The 21,683-nt window shown below is 37.8% G+C and overlaps 2 protein-coding genes across 2 annotated transcripts in view; one reads left to right on the top strand and one right to left on the bottom strand.

The window, feature by feature from the left end:
- Positions 1 to 10,807, top strand: part of metap2a (methionyl aminopeptidase 2a) — a 13,801-nt gene extending 2,994 nt beyond the window's left edge. Inside the window, exons 3-11 of the mRNA XM_084111628.1 lie at positions 947 to 1,012; positions 4,835 to 4,937; positions 5,660 to 5,821; positions 5,996 to 6,177; positions 7,718 to 7,812; positions 7,882 to 7,978; positions 8,073 to 8,176; positions 8,902 to 9,017; positions 10,097 to 10,807. Of these exons, the coding sequence (XP_083967754.1) occupies positions 947 to 1,012; positions 4,835 to 4,937; positions 5,660 to 5,821; positions 5,996 to 6,177; positions 7,718 to 7,812; positions 7,882 to 7,978; positions 8,073 to 8,176; positions 8,902 to 9,017; positions 10,097 to 10,349 (1,178 nt within the window). The 3' untranslated portion in view covers positions 10,350 to 10,807. The remainder of the gene's footprint in view (positions 1 to 946; positions 1,013 to 4,834; positions 4,938 to 5,659; positions 5,822 to 5,995; positions 6,178 to 7,717; positions 7,813 to 7,881; positions 7,979 to 8,072; positions 8,177 to 8,901; positions 9,018 to 10,096) is intronic.
- A 1,657-nt stretch (positions 10,808 to 12,464) lies between these two features.
- usp44 (ubiquitin specific peptidase 44) lies at positions 12,465 to 21,650 on the bottom strand. Its single transcript, XM_084111626.1, has 7 exons — positions 21,516 to 21,650; positions 19,492 to 19,754; positions 17,928 to 19,196; positions 16,598 to 16,793; positions 16,059 to 16,167; positions 15,766 to 15,971; positions 12,465 to 14,589 (listed from the first exon to the last, which is right to left on the bottom strand). The coding sequence occupies exons 2-7, from the start codon at positions 19,666 to 19,668 to the stop codon at positions 14,459 to 14,461; spliced, it is 2,088 nt and encodes a 695-aa protein (XP_083967752.1). The 5' UTR covers positions 19,669 to 19,754; positions 21,516 to 21,650; the 3' UTR covers positions 12,465 to 14,458.
- Positions 21,651 to 21,683: the final 33 nt, after the last annotated feature.

The following is a 21,683-nucleotide window of genomic DNA, read 5'->3' as shown; positions in this document are numbered from 1 at the left end:
GTCTGTGTCTGTGTGTCTGTGTCTGTGTGTGTGTGTGTGTGTGTGTGTGTGTGTGTGTATATATATATATATATATATATATATATATATATATATATATATATATATATATATATACACACACACACAGACACACACACACAGACACACAATAAAAAACATTTTCGTGACTAAAATTCACACCAATCTAATTCACACCAATTATGTATGCAATTGCATATATGAATTATATATATATATAGAAAAAAAAATATGTAAATATATTATACACACACACACACACACAGACACACACAGACACACACACACACACACATATATAAATAAACAATTCATGGCCAATAGTGATGTCTGGCTCTGATGTCTTAGAAAAAAATGACACCCTTTATTTAAATATTATTAAAAAAAAAATTAAAGATTTTGTTATTATGTTGCGTACTTGTTTTTGGAGTCAGTTGTTTTGTGATAACGCAATAAAACGTGCCAAATTGTTGTCATCCAAAGAAATGATGAGCACATGCAAAAACAAGAGAGAATTGATTAAATATTAAAAACGTATTTAGTTATAGTCAATGTTTGATTTTTTTCCTGTGAAGTTTTGTATTTCTATGCATTTGTTTTTGCATAGTAAAATAAAACCTGTTGCTGTAATTTGCCTTTTTTGCCAAATAATTTTGTTAGATTAATACCTTTATGTAAACCAAGTTAACAGTTTTGTTTTCCTTCATTTAAAAAAAAAAAATATATATATATATATATATATATATATATATATATATATTTTATTTTATATATATCCCCATGGATATCACTTTTTTTATATACAGTATATAATTAAAAACATTTGCTACATATAATACATACTGAGCAGTCAGTAGTACATTGTGAATATTGTCATTTTAATTGCACGTCACTTATTATTGTGTCAACCCTGTTACCATCACAGACGGTGAGGAAGCTGATAACGTCTCTGGGAAAAAGAAGAAAAAGAAGACAAAAAAGAAGAAAGGACGTAAGTGTTTTGGAAAAGATGTTAGATAATGACCACTGAAGAGAAATGAGCAGTAATCGGTTATCAGTGAGAATCTGTGACCGTGTCATTGCAGCACCTTTGAGTGTGTGCCGATACGGGACCGCGGTACGAATCCGCGTACGTGTGCTGGTGTTGATGGGGGCAGGGAGCGTGTTTGGCTGCCAATGCAGCGCACTGGCGTAACGCCAGATCAATGTGCCTCTGGGAAAATCCTGCAGTGCAGCCTTTATTTCAGCGGAGGATTTTGAGCGGGTCCCACGTGTCACCAAACGCTTTGCCATTATTTAGCAGATATTTATCAGAGACGTAACATAAAATGCTCAAGTCAGCTTAAAACAAACAGATGTTATCAGCTAACGTTTCCACAAACTTTCACTGTAATGATGTGTGTCTTATGATTTATGAGTGAGAGAATTTACTCATTTACAATCCATCTTCCTTGTAGCTCGAAAGAAGTAAAAGCATAAGGGACATGTTTATAGTGCTCTTTGTGATCAGGGTCTAAAAATGACAACAACAACAAAAAAACCCACAAAGTTATTAAAGTAGTCCATATGACTTAAGCACTTGTTATTCACTAAAAATAGACATCTGCATTGTAATGTTAGACTGGTGCAAGTACATCCTGCAAATATTATAAAGCACGAATACATAGCAGAATGTGAGGCCTTGTCCACACTAATACATTTTTGTTTGAAAACGCATCTTTTTCTCTCCGTTTTGGCCTTCCGTCCACACTGAGCTGGTGTTTTTGTCTTGCGGAAACTTTATTTTCGAAAACATTTTCCTAAGGGGCCGTTTACATGACACCGTTTTCAACTAAAACTGGAAAAGATTTTATGCGTTTTGGCCGTTCATTTAGACGACAACGGCGTTTTGGCGACAAGTGCAAGTTTTTGAACATGATACTGTTATAGTCTCCGTGTAAACTACAAAAACACAGATTGGTGAAAATGGCGACATCATGCTCATGTGTAATACGTGTTCAGTCTATAGGCGCGTAGTGTTTCTTTACAGAGTGACGTCGCCAACTACTGGCCTGGCATGAATATTACAGTGTTTTTAATTTTTTTTTTTTTTTTGTGGATTCATGTGAACGGGGTTTCCTTTGCACATGAAAAACGCAGAAGAGAAACTTTGGGCATGTGTTTGTCACCCACTTTGGGCAGATCTTTGTGAATGGGGATTGTTTTGACAACATTGTCGTCTCTTTTCCATTTAGTACATTGTTGTCATGTAAACATGCCCAAAGTGGGTGACGAACACCAGAGGTGGACGAAGTACACAACTTCCTTACTTGAGTGAAAGTACAGATACTACTGGTCAAATATTACTCCGTTACAAGTTAAAGTTGTAAAGACCTATTTTTACTTAAGTAAAAGTACAGAAGTACTAGTTTTTAAAAATACTTAAGTATCAAAAGTAAAAAGTAAATGCCAATGCATTGTTTTATTATTGTTGCATTGTTGTATGTAATACTTTAAGTACCGTATGCCTCTGAATCTACGCCTGCCTACCTACCCTCATATCAATATCAAATTTATTTCTAGAACACAGTTCCAGTAGTGGAATTGAATGTGAGATTGAATAAGTGCACTCAATAACGTCCACAATGGTTTCGGACACCCAAATGGCTGTTCCCTCAAATATTGCCCTATTTAAAGTTTTTTGGCTTTTAGTATGAATATGTTAGCCTTACTGTTATCTATAAGCAAGGGTGCTCCAAAAAAGTGACAAAAGTCGCATTTAGAAGACCAAACCCAACGTTGAAAATGAAAATCAGGTTTATGTCAGAATCCAATGTCAGATTGATGTTGATCTCCAACGTTGGACAGACGTTGCATTGTGGTTGAAAATGAAAATCGGGTTGACGTCAGAAACCATGATCAGTCGGGTTCTGACGTCAACCCGACTTTTATTTTCAATCAATATCCAACGTCAATCTGACGTCGGGTTCTGATGTCAATCAGATGCAGGGTTCTGACGTCAACCCGACTTTCATTTCCAACCAAAATGCAACCCCTGCAACCAAAATCATCCACTGACTGATGTTACTTCCTACTCAAGGACCTTGACAGAATTGTAGTGGAGTAAAAAGTACAATATTTGTCTTTCAAATGTAGTGAAGTTAAAGTAAAATGTTTCCAGAAAACATAATACTCAAGTAAAGTACAGATACTCAAAAAGTGTACTTAAGTACAGTACTCAAGTAAATGTACTTTGTTACTGTCCACCTCTGCGAACACATGCACAAAGTTTCTCTTCTGTGTTTTTTTGTTGTCTACAAAGGATCCCCATTCACACAAACCCACAAAAAAAAAAAAAGACTAAAAACACTGTATTATTCATGCAGCCAGTAGTTGGCGATGTCACTTTGTAATGAAACACTACGCGCCTATAAGACTGAACATGTAATACACATGTGCATGACGTCATCGTTTTCACCAATCTGCGTTTTTGTAGTTTACATGGAGACTATAACAGTATAATTTTCTTGATACTTGCACTTTGAAACCCGTTTTCAAAAGTTTGCATTTTAAGGCCCCCAAAACACAGATGTGTAAATGAACGGCCATACGTTTTCCGTTTTTAGTTGAAAACAGTGTCGTGTAAACGTCCGTTGTGTGGACTGTAAAAATGGAGGTATTTGAAAATGATGATGCATGTTTAGTCATGTGAAACATATTGAACCGATAGATATGTATGTTTATACCGGTATTGTGCCTCTTATGTGCTATTCACTTTTACACTGTTGTTAAAGATATGTTACTTTTTACTAGGGGTGTAACAATATATCGTGTCACAATATATCGCAATACAAAAATGCAACAATATGTATCGTGAATAGTTCACCCAAAATAAAAATTACTATGTGAGAAAAAATTCAAGTTTTCAGAGTTTTAGTGTCAGTACTACATTAAAATATTATATATAATGTTGAATATAATGTATAATAATGCAATAGGGGAATATCTGTGTAAAAAAGTGGCCTACATTATTTTAAATGTATCTAGTCAGTGACAGAGAAACATATTCGTCTAAAACAACTCTGTATTTTCAACTTCAGAATCATGAATATTTTTATTCTGGTGTCACCATTGTCCTGTGCTTTGGGTTTCCAGCACCAAGTCCAAGAATATTCATTTATACACACAATGTAATATCAAATTTATCAGTTTAATAAACAGCACATTTTTTGTTAACCTTTTATCATATGTCTTGGAGTATCGCAATAATATCGTATCGTGAGTTCAGTATCGTGATATGTATCGAATCGTGACATGAGGGTATAGTTACACCCCTACTTTTTACTCTCTTCATATCGCAGTCCTGCAAAGATGACATATAATTTATTCGTAATTGCTGTCCTGCGGTAAAACATGAGAGAAGTTGTGTTTTAGACCAAACATTTAATGGTGACTGAGTGCGACCTGGACACATTAGTAAATGGTGAGATATTTTGCTAGCCTAAATAAAATGATCCTCCCAGAAGAATTGCGTGAGAACTTTATAATGTCTGTTCCGTCTGTATCATCTCAGTGAGCTTTTATGAGATTTTGTATCTTCAGACTGTCCTACTATCGTCAGGTAGCGTTCTTGTTCTGTGTGAACTGTAGGCACATTTAAAAAATGGTGCCCAAATGCTATCCAAATAGATAGCTTCACTTTCATTGTGTGGAAAAGAGCAGCGTGAACATTCTGTGAAACATCTTCTTTTGAGTTCCACAAAAGATTAATTCACAGAGGTTTAGAACTTACTGAAGATGTTGTTCTCACATTGATATACCTTCTCTCCTGTAGCCAAAACCCAAACGGACCCTCCATCCATCCCCATTTGTGATCTGTACACCAGCGGAGTGTTCCCTGTGGGTCAGGAGTGTGAATACCCTCTATCACAGGATGGGTAAGGATGTTTTGTCTTTTCTCAATGTGAATGCACTCTTAAACACCCTCAGGTCACCTTGTACTTTCTACGGGCCGCTCTACCTCGTATTACCCTGTGCTCTGTGTAATATTATATCGCTGAGACTACTGACATAGAGGTCACTTATGTTCCCTCGCGCCTAAAGTACTCTCTCCAAAAATAGTTGTGTGTGTGTGTGTGCGAGGGCCAACTCATAAACTTAACTTCCTCACATCATCTTACTGAATTCCTGCGGCATCTTCGAAGGCGTTTATGGCCTGGAAATGTATAGTCTTGACTTGACTTTGCCAAACTTTAACCATAATAGTCAGAGAAGGTACAACCAGTCAGATATAAGTTGCAATTGACTGATTTTACTTGATTAGACAAATGTTAAACTAATGTATCATTACAGGGAATAACAGAAAGGTTTTTCATTTATAAAAATGGTTTTTAATTTAAAAAATGTATTTCTAATAATTTTGATGTACTTTATACTTTTTAGTTAAGTATTTTTATTTAATAGACTGGTAGAATATTTATTAGCACATCAGCTAAAATCCGGCGTTTCACCCCATTTGCAAGACTTTTCCCGATCCTTACAGAAAGTCCATAATGGCCTGGAGAAACATTTATATGTCCATCTTTAATAGTGTTTATATGATGGTGGATATTCTCAAGGTAAATATATGTTCTTGCTACTGTTTTTTTGGACCTCTCAGCTCTAGCGCCGCTTGGAGAACGAGCAACGAGGAGAAGAAAATGTTGGATAAAGCCAACGAGGAGATGTGGAATGATTTCCGGCAGGCGGCTGAAGCCCATCGGCAGGTGCGGCAATATGTGAAAAGCTGGATTAAACCTGGAATGACTATGATTGACATCTGGTGAGGATATTAATATCTGTGTGATTATTTTTTAAGTTGTTAAAATAGAAAAAATGAACTCCAACCTGGTTTGAAAATATGAAGTGATGTTCAACATAAAAGAAATGGACATCAAAGCCCAAGTGTCCAGTTTACTAGTATTATCTCTTCTTCTCTGTGTTTCCTCTGGTTCAGCGAGCGGTTGGAGGACTGCAGTAGGAAGTTGATCAAAGAGGACGGTTTGAACGCAGGGCTGGCGTTTCCCACCGGCTGCTCGCTGAATAACTGTGCTGCTCACTACACACCTAACGCTGGAGACCCCACAGTCCTCCAGTACGACGACGTGTGCAAGATTGACTTCGGCACACACATCAACGGTGTGGCCATGGACGACACACCTGCCTTTATGATGATAATAGTGTTTTATAATAGTATTCATATACTAATGTAATAATATTATTAAACATAATTAAAAGTAATAAAATAAAATAAAATAAAAGAATAAATCACAAAGTACTTTATAAAATCTGAGTAAAATTATTATGATGATTGGCTTTTAATAATAATAATAATAATAATAAGTTAAAACAATCTTAATAATTAAAAGCAATGCAAAGTACTCTTAAAACAAAATAAGAATTAAATTATGACGATTGGCTTTAAATAATAATAATAGTTGTTGTTGTTATTATTATTATTAATAAATAAGAATTTAAATTATGACGATTGGCTTTAAATAATAATAATAATAATAATTTAAAACAATCTTAATAATTAAAAGCAATGCAAAGAACTCTTAAAACAAAATAAGAATTAAATTATGACGATTGGCTTTAAATAATAATAATAATAGTTGTTGTTGTTAATATTATTATTATTATTATTAATAAATAAGAATGAAATTGACGATTGGCTTTTAATAATAATAATAATAATAATAATAATATGAAATATATTATGAAACAATGACAATTAAAAGCAATGTACAGTACTTAATATAAACCAAGAGTTAAATTATTTTGATGATTGACTTTTATTGTTATTTTTATTATATATATATTATTATTTCTATTATTATTTTATAAGTTATTATTATCATTATGAAACAATCATAATAATTAAAAGCCATGTAAAGTACTTTATATCAAATAATTATAAAATTATTATGATTGGCTATTATTATTAATAATTATTATTATTATTATAGTTATTATTATTATTATTATTGTTAAACAGACATGATTAAAAACCATGCTAAATACTTAATATAAAATAAGAATTAAATTATTATGATTGTTTTTTACTACTACTACTACTACATAATAATAATAATAATAATAATAATAACATATTATATAGAATATTATGAAAAGCCATGTAAAGTACTTCATATAAAATAAGAATTAAATTATGATGATTGGATTTTAATAATAATAATTATGTCATTGTAATTAAAAGCCATATAAATATTATAAAATAAGAATTAAATCATTATTATAATGATAATTGTTTGATTTATATCACTGTTACTTAATTAAAAACCTTAACATAAAATAATACAATATCATATGTCTTAATAGAACAAAATTGCAGCTGTACACTAGCAAACCTTATTTGGCGTAACCAAGTCTTGGCAAACCTTAGACGTATTTGGCTGAATCTGTTTCTCATTATCTGAGAAATGCCTATTAGGAAAGTGGGGGGAAATTATTATGCATTTGATTTAATATTTTCACTGGAGAGCGGACTGCAGATGAGCGATGGACTGTTGAACTGAATTAGATATTCAGTTTCATTTTGATCATAAGAAAGGATTCATAAAGCAGTGGGAACAATGTCGGCATAAATTAAATTTTGCTTTACGCCTTTTGAATCGCACAAAGTATTTACTGCACTGTGTGTGTGTGTGTGTTTCAGGCAGGATCATTGACTGTGCCTTCACTGTCACCTTCAATCCGAAGTATGACCGCTTGCTTGAGGCTGTGAGAGACGCTACCAACACAGGCATCAATGTGTGTGCGTGCGACTGACACCATAGATTATCGTGTGTGTGTGCAGAATTAACAATCTCTCTTTCACAGTGTGCAGGTATAGATGTACGTCTTTGCGATGTTGGAGAAGCAATACAGGAAGTGATGGAGTCGTACGAGGTTGAAATAGATGGGAAAACGTACCAAGGTATTGACTGAAATTGGAAATAATCATAATAATAATAATAATAATAATAATATTAATCTCTTAAACTGACATAATTTTGTGTGCATTTCCTCAGTCAAACCTATCCGGAATCTGAACGGACACTCTATTGGTCAGTATCGGATACACGCTGGTAAAACCGTGCCTATAGTGAAGGGAGGCGAAGCCACCAGAATGGAGGTGTGTGTTTGTCATTGTCATCTTGTGCGTGTTGCATTGAAGATATCTGTATCACTTTGGCTATGTCTGGAATAGCATACTACTATTAATGCAGTATGTATACTGTGCGCAGTATGCATGGATTTCACGAATTAACCATAATTGAACATTCACATGGTTATAAAAAATGTATGCCTCATGTTTCTTTTCGCATTCAGTTATGAATTACATAAATCACATAAATAATAGCCTGTATTTTCAATTCAAAATTACGATTATTTTTTTTTTTTTTACATTTGTCTTGATCATACTGCCATTTGTTTGGCCACTAAAACCTGAATGAAAACTGAAAAAGGCAACCATTTTTATTTATGGCATGAAGTCAAGTGACAACAAATATACTACTGTTTGAAACTTTCATTGTTGCTTACGGGTTCATGTTCCTTTTATTTTTTTAAAACTTTGTATACAGTATGATTTGTGTACAATAGTATACAAATTATGTGCAATATACACTTATACGATATGCATATTCAATTTCAAGCCCCAGTGGTTATTATTGTATGCTAGCATATATGCTAAAGCTAATTGCACAAGTTTGTGTAATTGTCCTTTCTGATAATCACAACTCAGGAACTTGTGTGTTGAAAAACTGAGAAGGCAATTTGTTACATTCATCATCCTCTTTATAGAAAAGGCTATGAAGTATTTTGACTGGCTCTCTGTTCATTTCCACTGACGTCCAGGAGGGGGATGTGTTCGCCATTGAGACGTTCGGCAGCACTGGTAAAGGAGTGGTGCATGATGACATGGACTGCTCCCATTACATGAAGAACTTTGATGTTGGACATGTGCCAATCAGGTATCAGCCATTCATAAATACACTACTAGTGCATGTAGAGCACTTTGGTGCAGTTCTGGAAGATCTGTTTCAGAAAACATTTCTGATCTTAAAGGAATAGTTGTGACATCATGATGAGGAAAATCTGCTAAAATAAATGGTTTTAAATTAGAATAAAGTGGTGCATAAAACTGAATAAAAATAAAGTAATTGCGACTTTTTATCTCGTTTACATCTCGCAATTGTGAGTTTATATCTCGTTTATATATTCTGACTTTCTCACAATTTTGAGCTTACATCTTGAAGGTCTGACTTTTTCTCACAATTCGGACTTTACCTCGCAATTGTGAGTTTATATCTCATAATTCTGACTTTTTTTTCTCACAATTGCGAGATTATATCTCCAATTCAGATTTTTTTTCTGGTAAATGCGAGTTTATATATTGCAATTCTGACTTCTTTCTCGCAATTCTGACTTTTTCTGGCAAATGCGAGTTTATATCTCGCAATTCCAACTTCTTTTCTCAGAATTTTGAGATATAAACACGCAATCGCGAGTTAAGTCCAATTCTGAGGGGAAAAAAAGAATTTTTCTCAGAATTGCCCGTTTATACCTCACAATTTAGAATTTAAGGAAATTTAAGAAAATTTTGTGCGAACCACTGCCAAAAAAAAAAAAAAAAGACTTCCTTGTTTTGACTATTATAAGTGTTTTTAAAAAAAAAATTGTGTGCAGCATGTTTAGGTTTTACGAATATGCATTGCATGTGTAAATTAAAAAAAAAGAAAAAGATTTTGTTTATGTTTATGCATTAGGCTGATGCAGCTATTTATACAACAATAGTTTTAGGTTTATGAAAATCAAAATTAGAAAATATTAACAGACAAGCACATTTTATAGAAGTTTGATGCTCATAAAGAAAAAGTTAATCCAGAAATGAAAATTCTGTTATTGTTCACTCACCCTTCTGTCATTCTGTATGAGTTTTCTGTGGAAAACAAAAGTAGACAGTTTGAAGAATTTTCAGACTGCTCTATTCTTTAAACCAGATTAATGAATCAAAAGAAACACATTGTAACCTTTCATTAATGAACTTCAGGCTGCCCAGGGCAAAGCACTTGCTAAACGTGGTGAACGAGAACTTCTGCACCCTGGCGTTTTGTCGCCGCTGGCTCGACCGTTTGGGTGAAAGCAAGTACCTGATGGCCCTGAAGAACCTGTGTGACCTGGGCATCATCGACCCCTACCCCCCTCTGTGTGACGCCAAGGGCTCGTACACGGCTCAGTTTGAACACACCATCCTGCTCAGACCTACGTGCAAGGAAGTCGTGAGCCGTGGAGACGACTACTGAGACTTACATGTGCATAAACACACTCCAGTCCCATGCAAAAACAAAACAAAACAAAAAAACAGGTATTCTTAAAAGAAGAAACTAGTTTAAACCATGAAATGCTATTTTGACCATACAGCATATACTCAGCATTAAGTTAGGCAAACTACTATGCATGTGTACAAGCCAGTGCCCGAATTAAGTGAGCAAGACAAAACCTTTGTACTCTTTTGTGCTCTGTGCAGTGAAAGAGATCATGTAAAGTATGGCTGCTTGGCTTTACACGTCACTGAAGGGCTTTTGCAAGAAAAACAAATTCATCAGGTAGTCAGTCGTAATGCGCACAGCTTTTACAGTTGTTTTTTTTTTGGTATTTGTATAATATCAAATGTCTGTCTCATCTAGTAGCCTACCTATTACATTTTGAACTCCGTTTTGTTTGTTTGTTTTTAAAAAAGACAAAATAAACTGTACAATACTTCAAATTGTTTGTAGTTCTTTACAGGTGAAATCTGTCGTCATTGCAAAACTATTTTTAGCATTATTCCTGAAATTAAGATTAAGTGGGTTTTAGGGGTGGAACAGTACATGTATTCGTATTGAACCGAATTGGTACGGGCGTCACGGTTCGGTGCATAAATTTACACGGAGAATACACGGTATAAAAATAAATAAAACTCGCATGCAAATTAATTAATGTAATGCGGAACTACTGTTAGATACGCGGGTTCTTTAGGGACACCTAATCTGTAGCCCCGCCTTAAGCTAGGTTTGTTTACACTTTCGCCTGCCTCTGCAGCGCGAGCCTCCACAGACCGCGCGCGCGCCTCCCCAAATGGACGAGGCATTTATACTTCGCGTTCGCCGGTGTACTATTCTTTGAAACGACAGGGTGCGACTCGGTATAACTGTCCATCAGGAATCAGCGGTGAGAAGTAAGGTACACTCGTGAATGTTTATTTTAGTAGCCTGCCCTACAACAACACTTTAGTACACCAAAACCACACTACATAAGAATCGAGTAAGGAAACCAGATTATTCCTTGTGACATTAGGGGAAAAAATGGATATGAGAACGTAACCTACAACTAAATTAACGTTATCTTACATAATTTCTAAACATTTGTATTTAGTTTTGTGAACCTTTTTATAAAACATGGCCATTTATTTTTATTTAAAGGGCTTATGTCTGCTATTGTAGGCTCATTTTGTTAATGTACGTTAAGCAACTAATTTAGACGCAAGAACTGGGTGCCGGTGCTGTGAGCGCTAAAAAACCGTGCATTGCACTGCACACCGCCACGCGAAATGTGGCCTTGCGCACCCAACGCGCAAGACCGCCCACACCGCAATGATGACATTTTTGCCTCGCGCTCGTGCGTCCGCACATATGCTTTATTTTCAGTTTTATAGCTGATTGTCTTATTTTGTTTACATCTTACTTAACACACTTCAGGGCAGGCTGTTGCAGCTAGCTCAGGGGAGAGACTGTATGACACTATGGTACAGCCTGAGACATGCACAATAAAAAAATGGCCTTCTGCATTTTTGTTTTGGTTTCCCTCCATTGTACCGAACTCGTACCTAACCGTGATGTCTGAACCGAGGTATGAACCGAACCGTGACTTCTGTGTACCGTTCCACCCCTAGTGGGTTTTATTAAGCGTTTTATTAAGAATACAAACTTTGAAACTGATTTTTTTTTTTTAAATGGTAGCTGTGACATGAGGAAACTCTGCTCAAGTTTTTAATGAATCCTGAAGTTTGTAATTGTAAATAACACAGATACATACACATTTCATAGACAATTAATATAATTTCACCCAAAATTTCAAGACAATCTTTAAAATAGTAAAGAACACATTTGGCAAGTTGTTTAGAAAAATGCAAAAATATTCTCCTTTTATTGAGGTAAATTTCTCTATGAATTGAGGTAACAATTTGCATAGTTTTACATCTATACTTGCTCGAATGATGAAAAAGAACAACAAACCAGATGTGGAAACTGTAAGATATTTGAGCAAGTGTGTGTGTGTGTCTCACAAACACATACATCCAACAAAGTGTACAAACTAGAGAACGGTCTAACGCCACACACACAGACAATGTATACAGCATACATTGTCTTTTGCTGGTGAAAAAAAAAAAAAAATCTTTTACATTTTCCTGTAAAATGGGAAAAAAAATATCTACCCAAATACCAGGTATAAAACTACATTCTGAGAAGGAGACAGAAAAATTCCTGAATCGACTCTTGTTTAAAAGTCTCAACATCGTTAACTCTTTTCCCGCCATTTACGAAAAGTTTTGCATTTCCGTTTTTTTTCCACTGTAAGCCCGGGACACACCAAGCCGACGAAAGCTGACTGTTGTCGCGTTGTCTCGGCCAAAAAGATGAACTTGAACACACCAAAAGGACTCAAGTCGACTATCGTGCGTTTTGCGCCTGTGTAAGTAAATATCTGTATATATCAGCAGGTATTAATATTCGATATTCGTCATACAAAAAGGGAAACCGAAACTAGGGCTGCAGATGTACAAACCGTAAACAAAGCAGCGCGCGCTTACCAATTTGAATATCAATAACGCTGATCACTTTCTTCTTTCCAGTCGGCTCATGTTATTATGAAAATATTTGTGCATTCAAATGTTCTGGTAAGATGAGGTAAAATTATGGCCGCCTTCTGTTCTTTCTTGACTTCTTTGCTCGCTATCACCACTTTTGCTTCTGTTCTCCTGCACTGACTGGTTCGCTAAGCTGAATAGCCAATCAGAGAAGAAAAAAAAAAAAAAAACATGCCCGACTGTTGCCAGACTTACGATAATTATCGTATTGGTACGATAATTTTGACCTCTACGATGTACGATCAATAATGAAAGGAAAAAAATTCATAATGTACGATAATATCAGAATTGTGTGATCATAGATGTATGTTTTGCAAGAAGAAGAAAAAAGTAAATAATAATAATAATGATAATTAAAAAAACGTTCCTTCCGCAGCGCTTAGGTCAGTTTTTTCCAAGCTGAGGTCTATATTTTAGCAATAAAGTAATTTTCATGTCGTGTCAAAAAGTTTTTGGTCAATAAATAGCCGTATTCTGTACGTTTGACTCGTGTACGATAATTTTGAGCTTCTGGTACGATACTAAGACATTTTCAAATCTGGCACAGTGCGGAACACACCGAAAAACTAAGCCGACCGACGCTGAAAAATGGTGTGTCCCGGCCTTTATATGGTAGGGGTTATGATATCCACATTAAACCACATAAATCAAAACGGCCTAATGTTACAGAATGAAATGTCGACCAAGGACGAGGTACAGGACTGTGAATATTTGATGGACTCCATCTATGTTTTAATCATCGTGAATCATTGAATCCCGTCCTGACGTAGTCTATGACAAAAACAAGATTTTCTCAGCTTTGTGCTCAAAATGTTGCCTTTTTTATGAAACTTACCCACATTCAAGTGTTGTGAATGCATGAAGCTAGAATAAAACAAGGTTTTGGTTGTTTGTTTAAAAGCAGACGCTCCGTTTTTTCTTTTGATATATGGCATGTTCAGATGTTCATACAACAAAATATTCTGAGGGCCATGAAACGTTTGTGAAAATGATTTTTAAAAAGCTGGCGTTTCACATTTTGGCAATTTCTTTTTAACGCTGGCGGGGAAAGAGTTAAACTGATTTGACTTGGCAGGGCACTTTAAAAATATGTCTGAAGATATTAAAACACTTTTAATATGAAGAGAGAAAACATTGTTTCTTACACTTTCTTTCATCCTGACGCTACGAACATTTCAGGCTCGGAACACATTCAAAACTCAACTTTGGTTTGATGATATCAATCAGGGAAACACAGAGACACTAATGAGGGCATCAATGCTTCCGACTTGGACAATCTCGCTCTCTTCGTACATGCACACAAACGAACGCTACAATCGCTGCATGAATGCCTCCTACCAAAATCTGTCAGTTGTATAACTTTAAGGCATAAGTGTGCATGACAAAAACATACTCTCCACATTTGCTGTACACTAGAAAAAGGAGACAAGCTAACCGTCTCAAAACGATATCAACAGAATGTACAAAACAAACAGTCTCTGCGGTTGACTGGCTACTCAGCGGAGGTCAGAGGTCACTGGCTTTGCTTTTGTCCTGAGAGTTTCTCTGTGTGTAGAAGAGAATGTAAGCCTGGGCCTTACACACTTCCTCCACGGCACACACACTCAGTTTAGAGTCGTTACAGTGCACCCAAAACCCTGAGAAGAAAGAGGATAAGATGCATTAACGACAAAAATACAAACTTCTACCTGAATAGATTTAGAATAACTTCATTTAAACTTGCAAAAAAAACAACCTAAAAACAAACCCTGGACTAAGTTAATAAGTTGATTTTAAATGTTTCGGTTTCAATATAATAAAATATATATAAAATTAAGTCCCCCTGTGGTGAAAATCAAGCTTTGAATCTTGTTTATATGCCTATGTGGTGTTTTTAATATGTTTTAAGACAAACCATGTGCAAATTCATAAGTCAACACCATTGCTGATGATTTTCTCCTTAAAACTGCAGTGAACCAAAGACAGTCTCAAAAACACGGTTTGAAATCACTGGTGTTTCTGACGTCACAAACTACGTTGGTGCCTTCTAGACTGAGAAAAGCCAGAAAATGTATTTGGATTGTAATGTAATGTATTGGATGAAAGACAACAACTCCCAGAATGCACTTGCTTCGCTGCCCTACGAGGACACTCCCAAGCCACGCCTACCGGTTACAGAGGGCAGTATCGGAAGAAATGATACAACTAGGCTACTAGTTGACTCAAAACTGAAAAGACGCCGTTTTATCGTGAGATCCCCCTATGGGCGGGTTGAAAACATGCGGAACGAGCTCCTACTACTGGCTGTAGTCTCTCGCCTCTGGACAAAAAAGCCTCCGATGATGCAAAATTATGATTTTTGCGTCATCTGAGTTTTTTTTTCAGACACACAATACAGAAATCTCTCATCTCAGGGGGACATGAGGGAGGGAAGCACGGTCATTCGAAAATACTGCCCGGTTTCTACTGATACAAAGCTTAATGCTAATCGGTGAAGTATCCCTTTAAGAACTATGCATTGCATCTGTACTTACGCTAATGCACTAACAATGGAAGTCTATTCTGGAGCATTTAAAAGCATAAATGTATTGTATTTGTTGCTAAAGTGATTATAATGTGTTTTTTGAGCTTTAATATTTTATAAATGGTCCTTTAATGAAGGGACTACTTTCTATGAAGATGTACTTCTGGTTATGCGTTTACACTAGTAACGTCAAGCCATTGCTGGTACACTTGCACGAGTCAAACAAAAGTACTGTGTATACCTTTTTACAAATAATATATCCACTGCATGCAAAATTCTGACGTGGCAGATGAAAAGAAGAATGTTTTACCTCCTTCCGTATTATAACAGAAGGCAGTGTAGTGGCCGGAGCCAAATCCCTTCCCATGGTGCATGACGACAGCAGAGAGTTGGTAGAGGAAGTGTTGCGGGTGGGGTAAGTTACTGGAGTCTTTGCAGCAGTACGGTTCCATGTTCAGCTCCTGCTCAAACTGAACGTGCACGCCAATCTTCTCCCTGTGGTTTCGCCCGGACCACCTAAACACACACGTACACGTTAACATCTGACTTGACAGAAACCTCAAAGTTGGGAAAATCCAGGATTTCATGTGCTCGTGTGGATACCTGAAGCGTTTGAGGTGCAGTCTGAGAACATGAGGCAGTTTGTGAACCATCAACTGTTTTTGAGCTTCAGTCAAGACCACTTGCTTTGAGCAGAATCGCCGTCGTTTGCCTTAAAGAGACAGAAAAACGAGAAATTTTTGATGATCAAGTGGGATTGCCTCCTCGGGAGGAGCGTTAAACTTAAAAGTGAAGTGTGTTCTAATTTTATCCCAGTTTAACAACTATAAGTTAGCCATTAGAAGGCTGATATTCTGAAGAATGTAAACACTGATGCTTTCTAAATATTGCTCTCTTTGTTTGGCTTGACGAGAGCTTTAGGCTCAGTTAATTATGTGAGTTTGGGGGCGGAGTTATCTATTTAACTGGCCAATTGAAGACGAGCACTGGGTAGTGTTGGGGTGCGGAAAAAAACTGCACTAGTGCAGAAATAACACACTTCACATTTGAGTGCCATGATATCCCTTTCAAGTTCCAGGCTATTTATTATCCTGCCATGTTTCCCTACAGTTACATGACATGTTGGCATGTTTCCAACTCACTGTTGCAGTGGTCGCAAGCATATATGGCTCCCTCCAAAGCCTCGGTCTCTGTAAACTTGGCCAGCATCTCCGTCAACCCACATGGAACCAGTGCAGCATCCTTACTGTTGCTGTGATAACGTTCCGGAAATTCCAAAGAAAGATCCCAGAAGGGCTCTATTGTGTTTGAGCGATGATCACATGCTAAACACCTCACCTACAAGAAGAGACACAGGGATTTTTAGCCAAACTGAATGTTAAATGTGTAAAAATGCTTAAAGAAGAAACAATGTCAATTACGTGAACACAAATTAAATCAAGCGTGCGCATGTAGAAGCATTCGAAATTTGTCAGAGAATGCAAGAACATGCAGCAACACTGAGAATACAACAGGTGCAGTGTAAACAGTGTTCTTCTTGGTCCTATGCCAAATGCCGCCCTAAGCCCTTGTCGTCCTTCATAATTCTGCATAGACTGTCGGGTAGTCGTCTTTGATGTGCACTTTGTAGCTTCAACAGGAGGGGCACATGTAAGCACCCCTCTGAAACCTAGAAATGTCAAATGGGACACCATATGGCGGGGTGTACAATCGTACTCCTGGAGGGCCACTGTCCTGCAGAGTTGAGCTCCAAGCCCAATAAAAAATCTGAACCAGCTGATAAAGGTCTTCAGGATTACTGCAGGATGTTGGCCCTCCAGGCGATTGAAAACCTTGTGGACTTCATGAACACACCATTTGGAACAGGGCCTTTCTGACATGCCAGAACAAAATACTAAAGGTAACTAATATTTGAATGTAACTATCACGCCCTTAAGTACTGATTAAGTTTGGTTACAGCCAAAGCAAGTAAAGCAAGTACACCCTTGTGATCCATTGGCCAAACTTAAAGGGATAGTTCACACAAAAATTAAAAGAGTGGAAGAGTAACCTCTGACCCGACGTAGGATGTAGGAGTAGCGTAAACATAGGTTAGAGTAGACGACTCTGGAGACTCTTCTAATTTTAGACTTCTAATTCCTGACCGGTGTTTTGTTTTGCTCTATCTTCTGTGAAGGCATTTATTAATTTCTTGGAGCCGTATGGATTACTTATTATGATGGATGGATGTGTTTTTTTGGAGCTTCAAAAACTCAAGCTCACTCCCATTATGAAGCTTACTATAACTCAGATTGTGTTTGGATGAAATAGGAAAGTCATGAACACCTAGGATGGCTTGAGGGTGAGTAAATTATTGGATAATTTTAAGCACCAGTGCAGTGCTTTGACCAAGTCTGTGCACTTGCGTAGAGTTTGTTGCTGGCCTAATGTTTCATGTTAATCAGCAGATGTGATTATCTGGAAACCCATTACCTGACTGAGGAGCTGGCCATGAAAGATGGTGTTGACCACACTGAGAACCTGTTTGATAAGCCGTCTCTGATTAGCTGGAACAGTGGCAGGTGTAAGCGTTCTGGTCCGTTCCAGCTCATGCTGGACTTTATCTAAGAGTTCGCAAAGAAATTCCTGTGCATCCTGTTGTCCATAACCCCGGAACGCCGGGATCAGCTGCCACACGGAGTGCAGCATTGCAAATGGGGACACCAGAGCCCACTTGCCTGACCACATAACCTGGAACAGTGTGTGTAACTCATGACAAAGCGAGATGTGTTTGGAGCTGGGCTCCTTGGGTTGTATAAGCTCCATGTTTCGTGAACGGGAGGCCCCTCCGCTGAGCCCCGACCACTGGGTAGAGCCTTTTGGCTGCGTCACGCGCTGAGCAGAGAGTCCTAACTTGCGGCTGACGGCCGAGGCTAGCAGTTCCAGCGCCTGGTTCAGATCCAGTCTCAAAAAGCACTCCCGGAATACATGCAAGTGACTCAGAACTTGCAAAATTGAGTTCATGTAGCAAGTATTGCCAAGATTGCGCAAACCCGTCACTCCTGGAGTTACGGTGGGTCGTCGCTTGATAGGCGAATCACCTGTTTTAGGAGGTTGGGCCCGGGGCCGTTTGGCCTTGGCTTGTGGACGCGGCCTCTGTTGAGGCGTTCTCTCTCTAGGAGTTCGTGGAGTACGGGTAGAGACGCGAGGAGGAGCAGACCTACGCCTCACAGATTTGGTTCTATTGGCCGGCACTGCCGCGGGATCCGCAGAATCTGCTTTTAAGCTCTGGCGACGAATGCGATGGCTCTTCCTCGGAGGTGCGCTTTCCAGCTCCTCTTTGAGCTGCCGTTTGAGTTGCCGCCGCCTTTCCCGCGCCTCCCGCTTCCTCTCTTCCTCTTCCTCCTGCTGCCGCTCCTCCTCCAAACGCGTCCTCCCCCGTTCCGTTTGTACAAACCACAAGCGGAACACACGACCAATCAGAGCACGGCGCCGGTGCCACAGTGCCGTGAACATGCGGTCCTCGTCGCGCAACTGCAGCTCCTGCGTGCTGGTTGACAGCTGGTCTCCGGCGGCGGAGGATGAGCGCAAGGTGCGCCCGCTGCGCGTGGTGACTTCATAGCACTGGCTCTTAATGGCGCTTAGCGTGCTACGCAGCAGCTTTAAATCACCCGTCGCGTTATCATTCAGCACGTAGTCGTCGCACAAGTAGCAGTATACATACAATTCATTCACCTCCAGGGCCAAAGGGTGATGCTGCTCCTATGAACAAATCAAATACACATCCTTATAAAATAAGAGACAGTCTGATAAGTTTAAACATTTTTTATGGATATTCACGTTTATATCTAAAGGTAAAGTGTATAATTTCAAGATCAACCAATAAATTACTTGATGCTGCATTTTAAGCTGAGACGGGAGCAAGCATTTTAACGTCAAAAAGAAAATCAATACTTTTTTCCTCAGTAAACTAAATTAACAAACTATTTGATGCCGTATGTATTATTTATTTATGTGGCTTTAAACAATACATCAATTACATGTATGCAACACATACCTTAAAGTGCTGAAGCGCGTGTTCTTCTATGTAGCGTCCACACGCTACGTGCGAACAGCTGAGACATGCCCACACCGACTCTGTGGTGTTGCAGTCCACACAGTGCCATTTCTGCGGGTTTAGGATCGAGTGGTCCCGCGCGAGTCTTAGGCGACCCACGTGCTTACACCTGTCCATCACAGTCAGTCACTGCCCCTCTTCACATCACCGTGGTGACGGCAGCCAGCAGCGAAACCAGCTCCTCCCAAGGCATGATGGTCAATCTGCAGCGAAAAAAAGATGGATGCATGAGACATATTCATTATTTCAGTACATACACAACCATTTTAAAGGTCAGTAAGATTTTTTTTTCTTTTTAAAGTGACAGTAACAACTTTTTCATTCTTACAAAAATGTCTAATAAATGCTGTTCTTTTGAAATTTCTTTTAATCAAATAATCATGAAAGAATGTATCATGGTTTCCACATGCAAATCAGCATATTAAAATGATTTCTGAAGGATCATGTGACACTGAAGACTGGAGTAACGATGCTGAAAATTCAGCTTTGCATCACAGGAATAAATTATATTTTTACATTTATTAAAATAGAAAAGAGTTATATTAAATTATAATAATATTTTACAATTTTAATGTATTTTATCAAATAAATGCAGCCTTGGTGAGTATAGAAAACTTCTCTTAAAAAAACTAAAACGCATCTACCCTCTCTAAACTTTTGGACGGCAGTGAATGTGCGATGGTACAAGCCAAGGTCTTCTTCAGTGTTTTGTGACTTTGTATCAAATTAGCCCTGAGACAGACAGTGTACATTATATCATATCAAGACAGCAATTTAACAGAACCATCATAAAACTATTGCTCAAGAGCACAGTTGATCTGACACAACAGGAGGAAGAATCTATTCCCGTAATTACACACACACACACACACACAAATAAGAGTGACCACATAGAAACTAACAATCTCTGTATTTCTCCAGTGCAGTACTACCTAGGTGTGTGAAATACACTATGATACAGAGTGATTACCATTTCAAGGTCCTCAAAGGTATTTCAAAAAGTACCATCAATATCAGGATACTACCATGGTACACAACCAAATGGAAATACTGTAGTATTTTGAAACATATCACTACAATATTCAAATAACATGGTATTTACATGTCACTCAAAATACAAGTACCACAGTATTTGCATGGTACATGTAATGGTATATGTATGTATAAAAAAGGCATTTCCATGGTGCTCTGTCCAAAAAACACGACAGTATCTTGATGCTTAAAAAGAATCCCCGTATTTTAAAACTTAAATAAGGCACTTTAAAAATCAGTAAGTAACTAGCTTCGCAAGTAAACAACCCGGCTTAAACAAATGCATATGTAAATGTCCCTTATTTAGCTTCATAGATGCCTGGTTATCTGTGTCACGTCCAAAATAACACCCAGTTCCTCGGGGCCCCACGTGTGTTTAACAAAAACAAACTAGTCACACTAGAAATACACCTAGTTTGTTGACATTAGTCTTATTTAGAAGTTTAAATATGCCTATGGCACATTGCTTTTGAAGTAAAAGCGTAAAAGTTGTTACTGCACAGTCAGTGCTTGTCTTTATCACTCTGCTTTTACGCGGATTCAATTCTGGTATTGTATTTAATCGAGGATGGACAACCAAATTGATCTCATTTAACTAGTTAAACTCAGTATGACTTTGAAGGTGTTTAGGCGCGCGAACGGTGAATGATGATTGGTGCTAACTAACTCCTTCATCTACATGGTTTCAAAGAGCTAACCCGGTTAACAGCTGAGCTCAGAGCACCTCAGCCTTTTTAGTGACTCTAATGAGCCTGTTATAGAGGAAAGTTAACCAACACACGGGATGCTAGTGTGCTAATGCTAAAATCACACAGCACAGGAGTGAGACTGAGGTGCTGGGCGAGTGAAATACACTGATTGTGTTTTATTTCCGCCACTGGTGTAAACGCGATTAGATAGGAGCTGTTTAAAATAGGTGATATTTCACTAACCTGATTTTTCGTCAAGCACTGGTTACTTCTGTGGCACAACAGCGAGCGCCATCTTGTCTACACTTGTCGCGTGGAGTGGAGTGTCCCTCTGTGACGTCATGCCGGAGAGGACACGCGAGCCCAAGCCGGTGTCCAGACCTCTCAAAACAAAAAGAGTCGCGTTTAATG

This window comes from Abramis brama (genome assembly GCF_963993115.1).
Source record: "Abramis brama genome assembly, chromosome: 4".
NCBI classification, from domain to species: Eukaryota; Metazoa; Chordata; class Actinopteri; order Cypriniformes; family Leuciscidae; genus Abramis; species Abramis brama.
The sequence above is the reverse complement of the archived record's forward strand: the minus strand, read 5'-3'. Positions and strand labels throughout refer to the sequence as shown.

What these genes read in the sequence shown, in the direction of transcription:
- usp44 (XM_084111626.1), bottom strand. Translation starts at nt 19,668, where the DNA reads ATGGACAGGTGTAAGCACGTGGGTCGCCTAAGACTCGCGCGGGACCAC. An exon ending in CTGCACCTCAAACGCTTCAG is followed by an intron (nt 15,972 to 16,058) that starts GTATCCACACGA and finishes GTGTGTGTTTAG; the next exon opens with GTGGTCCGGGCGAAACCACA. An exon ending in CTGTTATAATACGGAAGGAG is followed by an intron (nt 14,590 to 15,765) that starts GTAAAACATTCT and finishes CTTTCTTCTCAG; the next exon opens with GGTTTTGGGTGCACTGTAAC.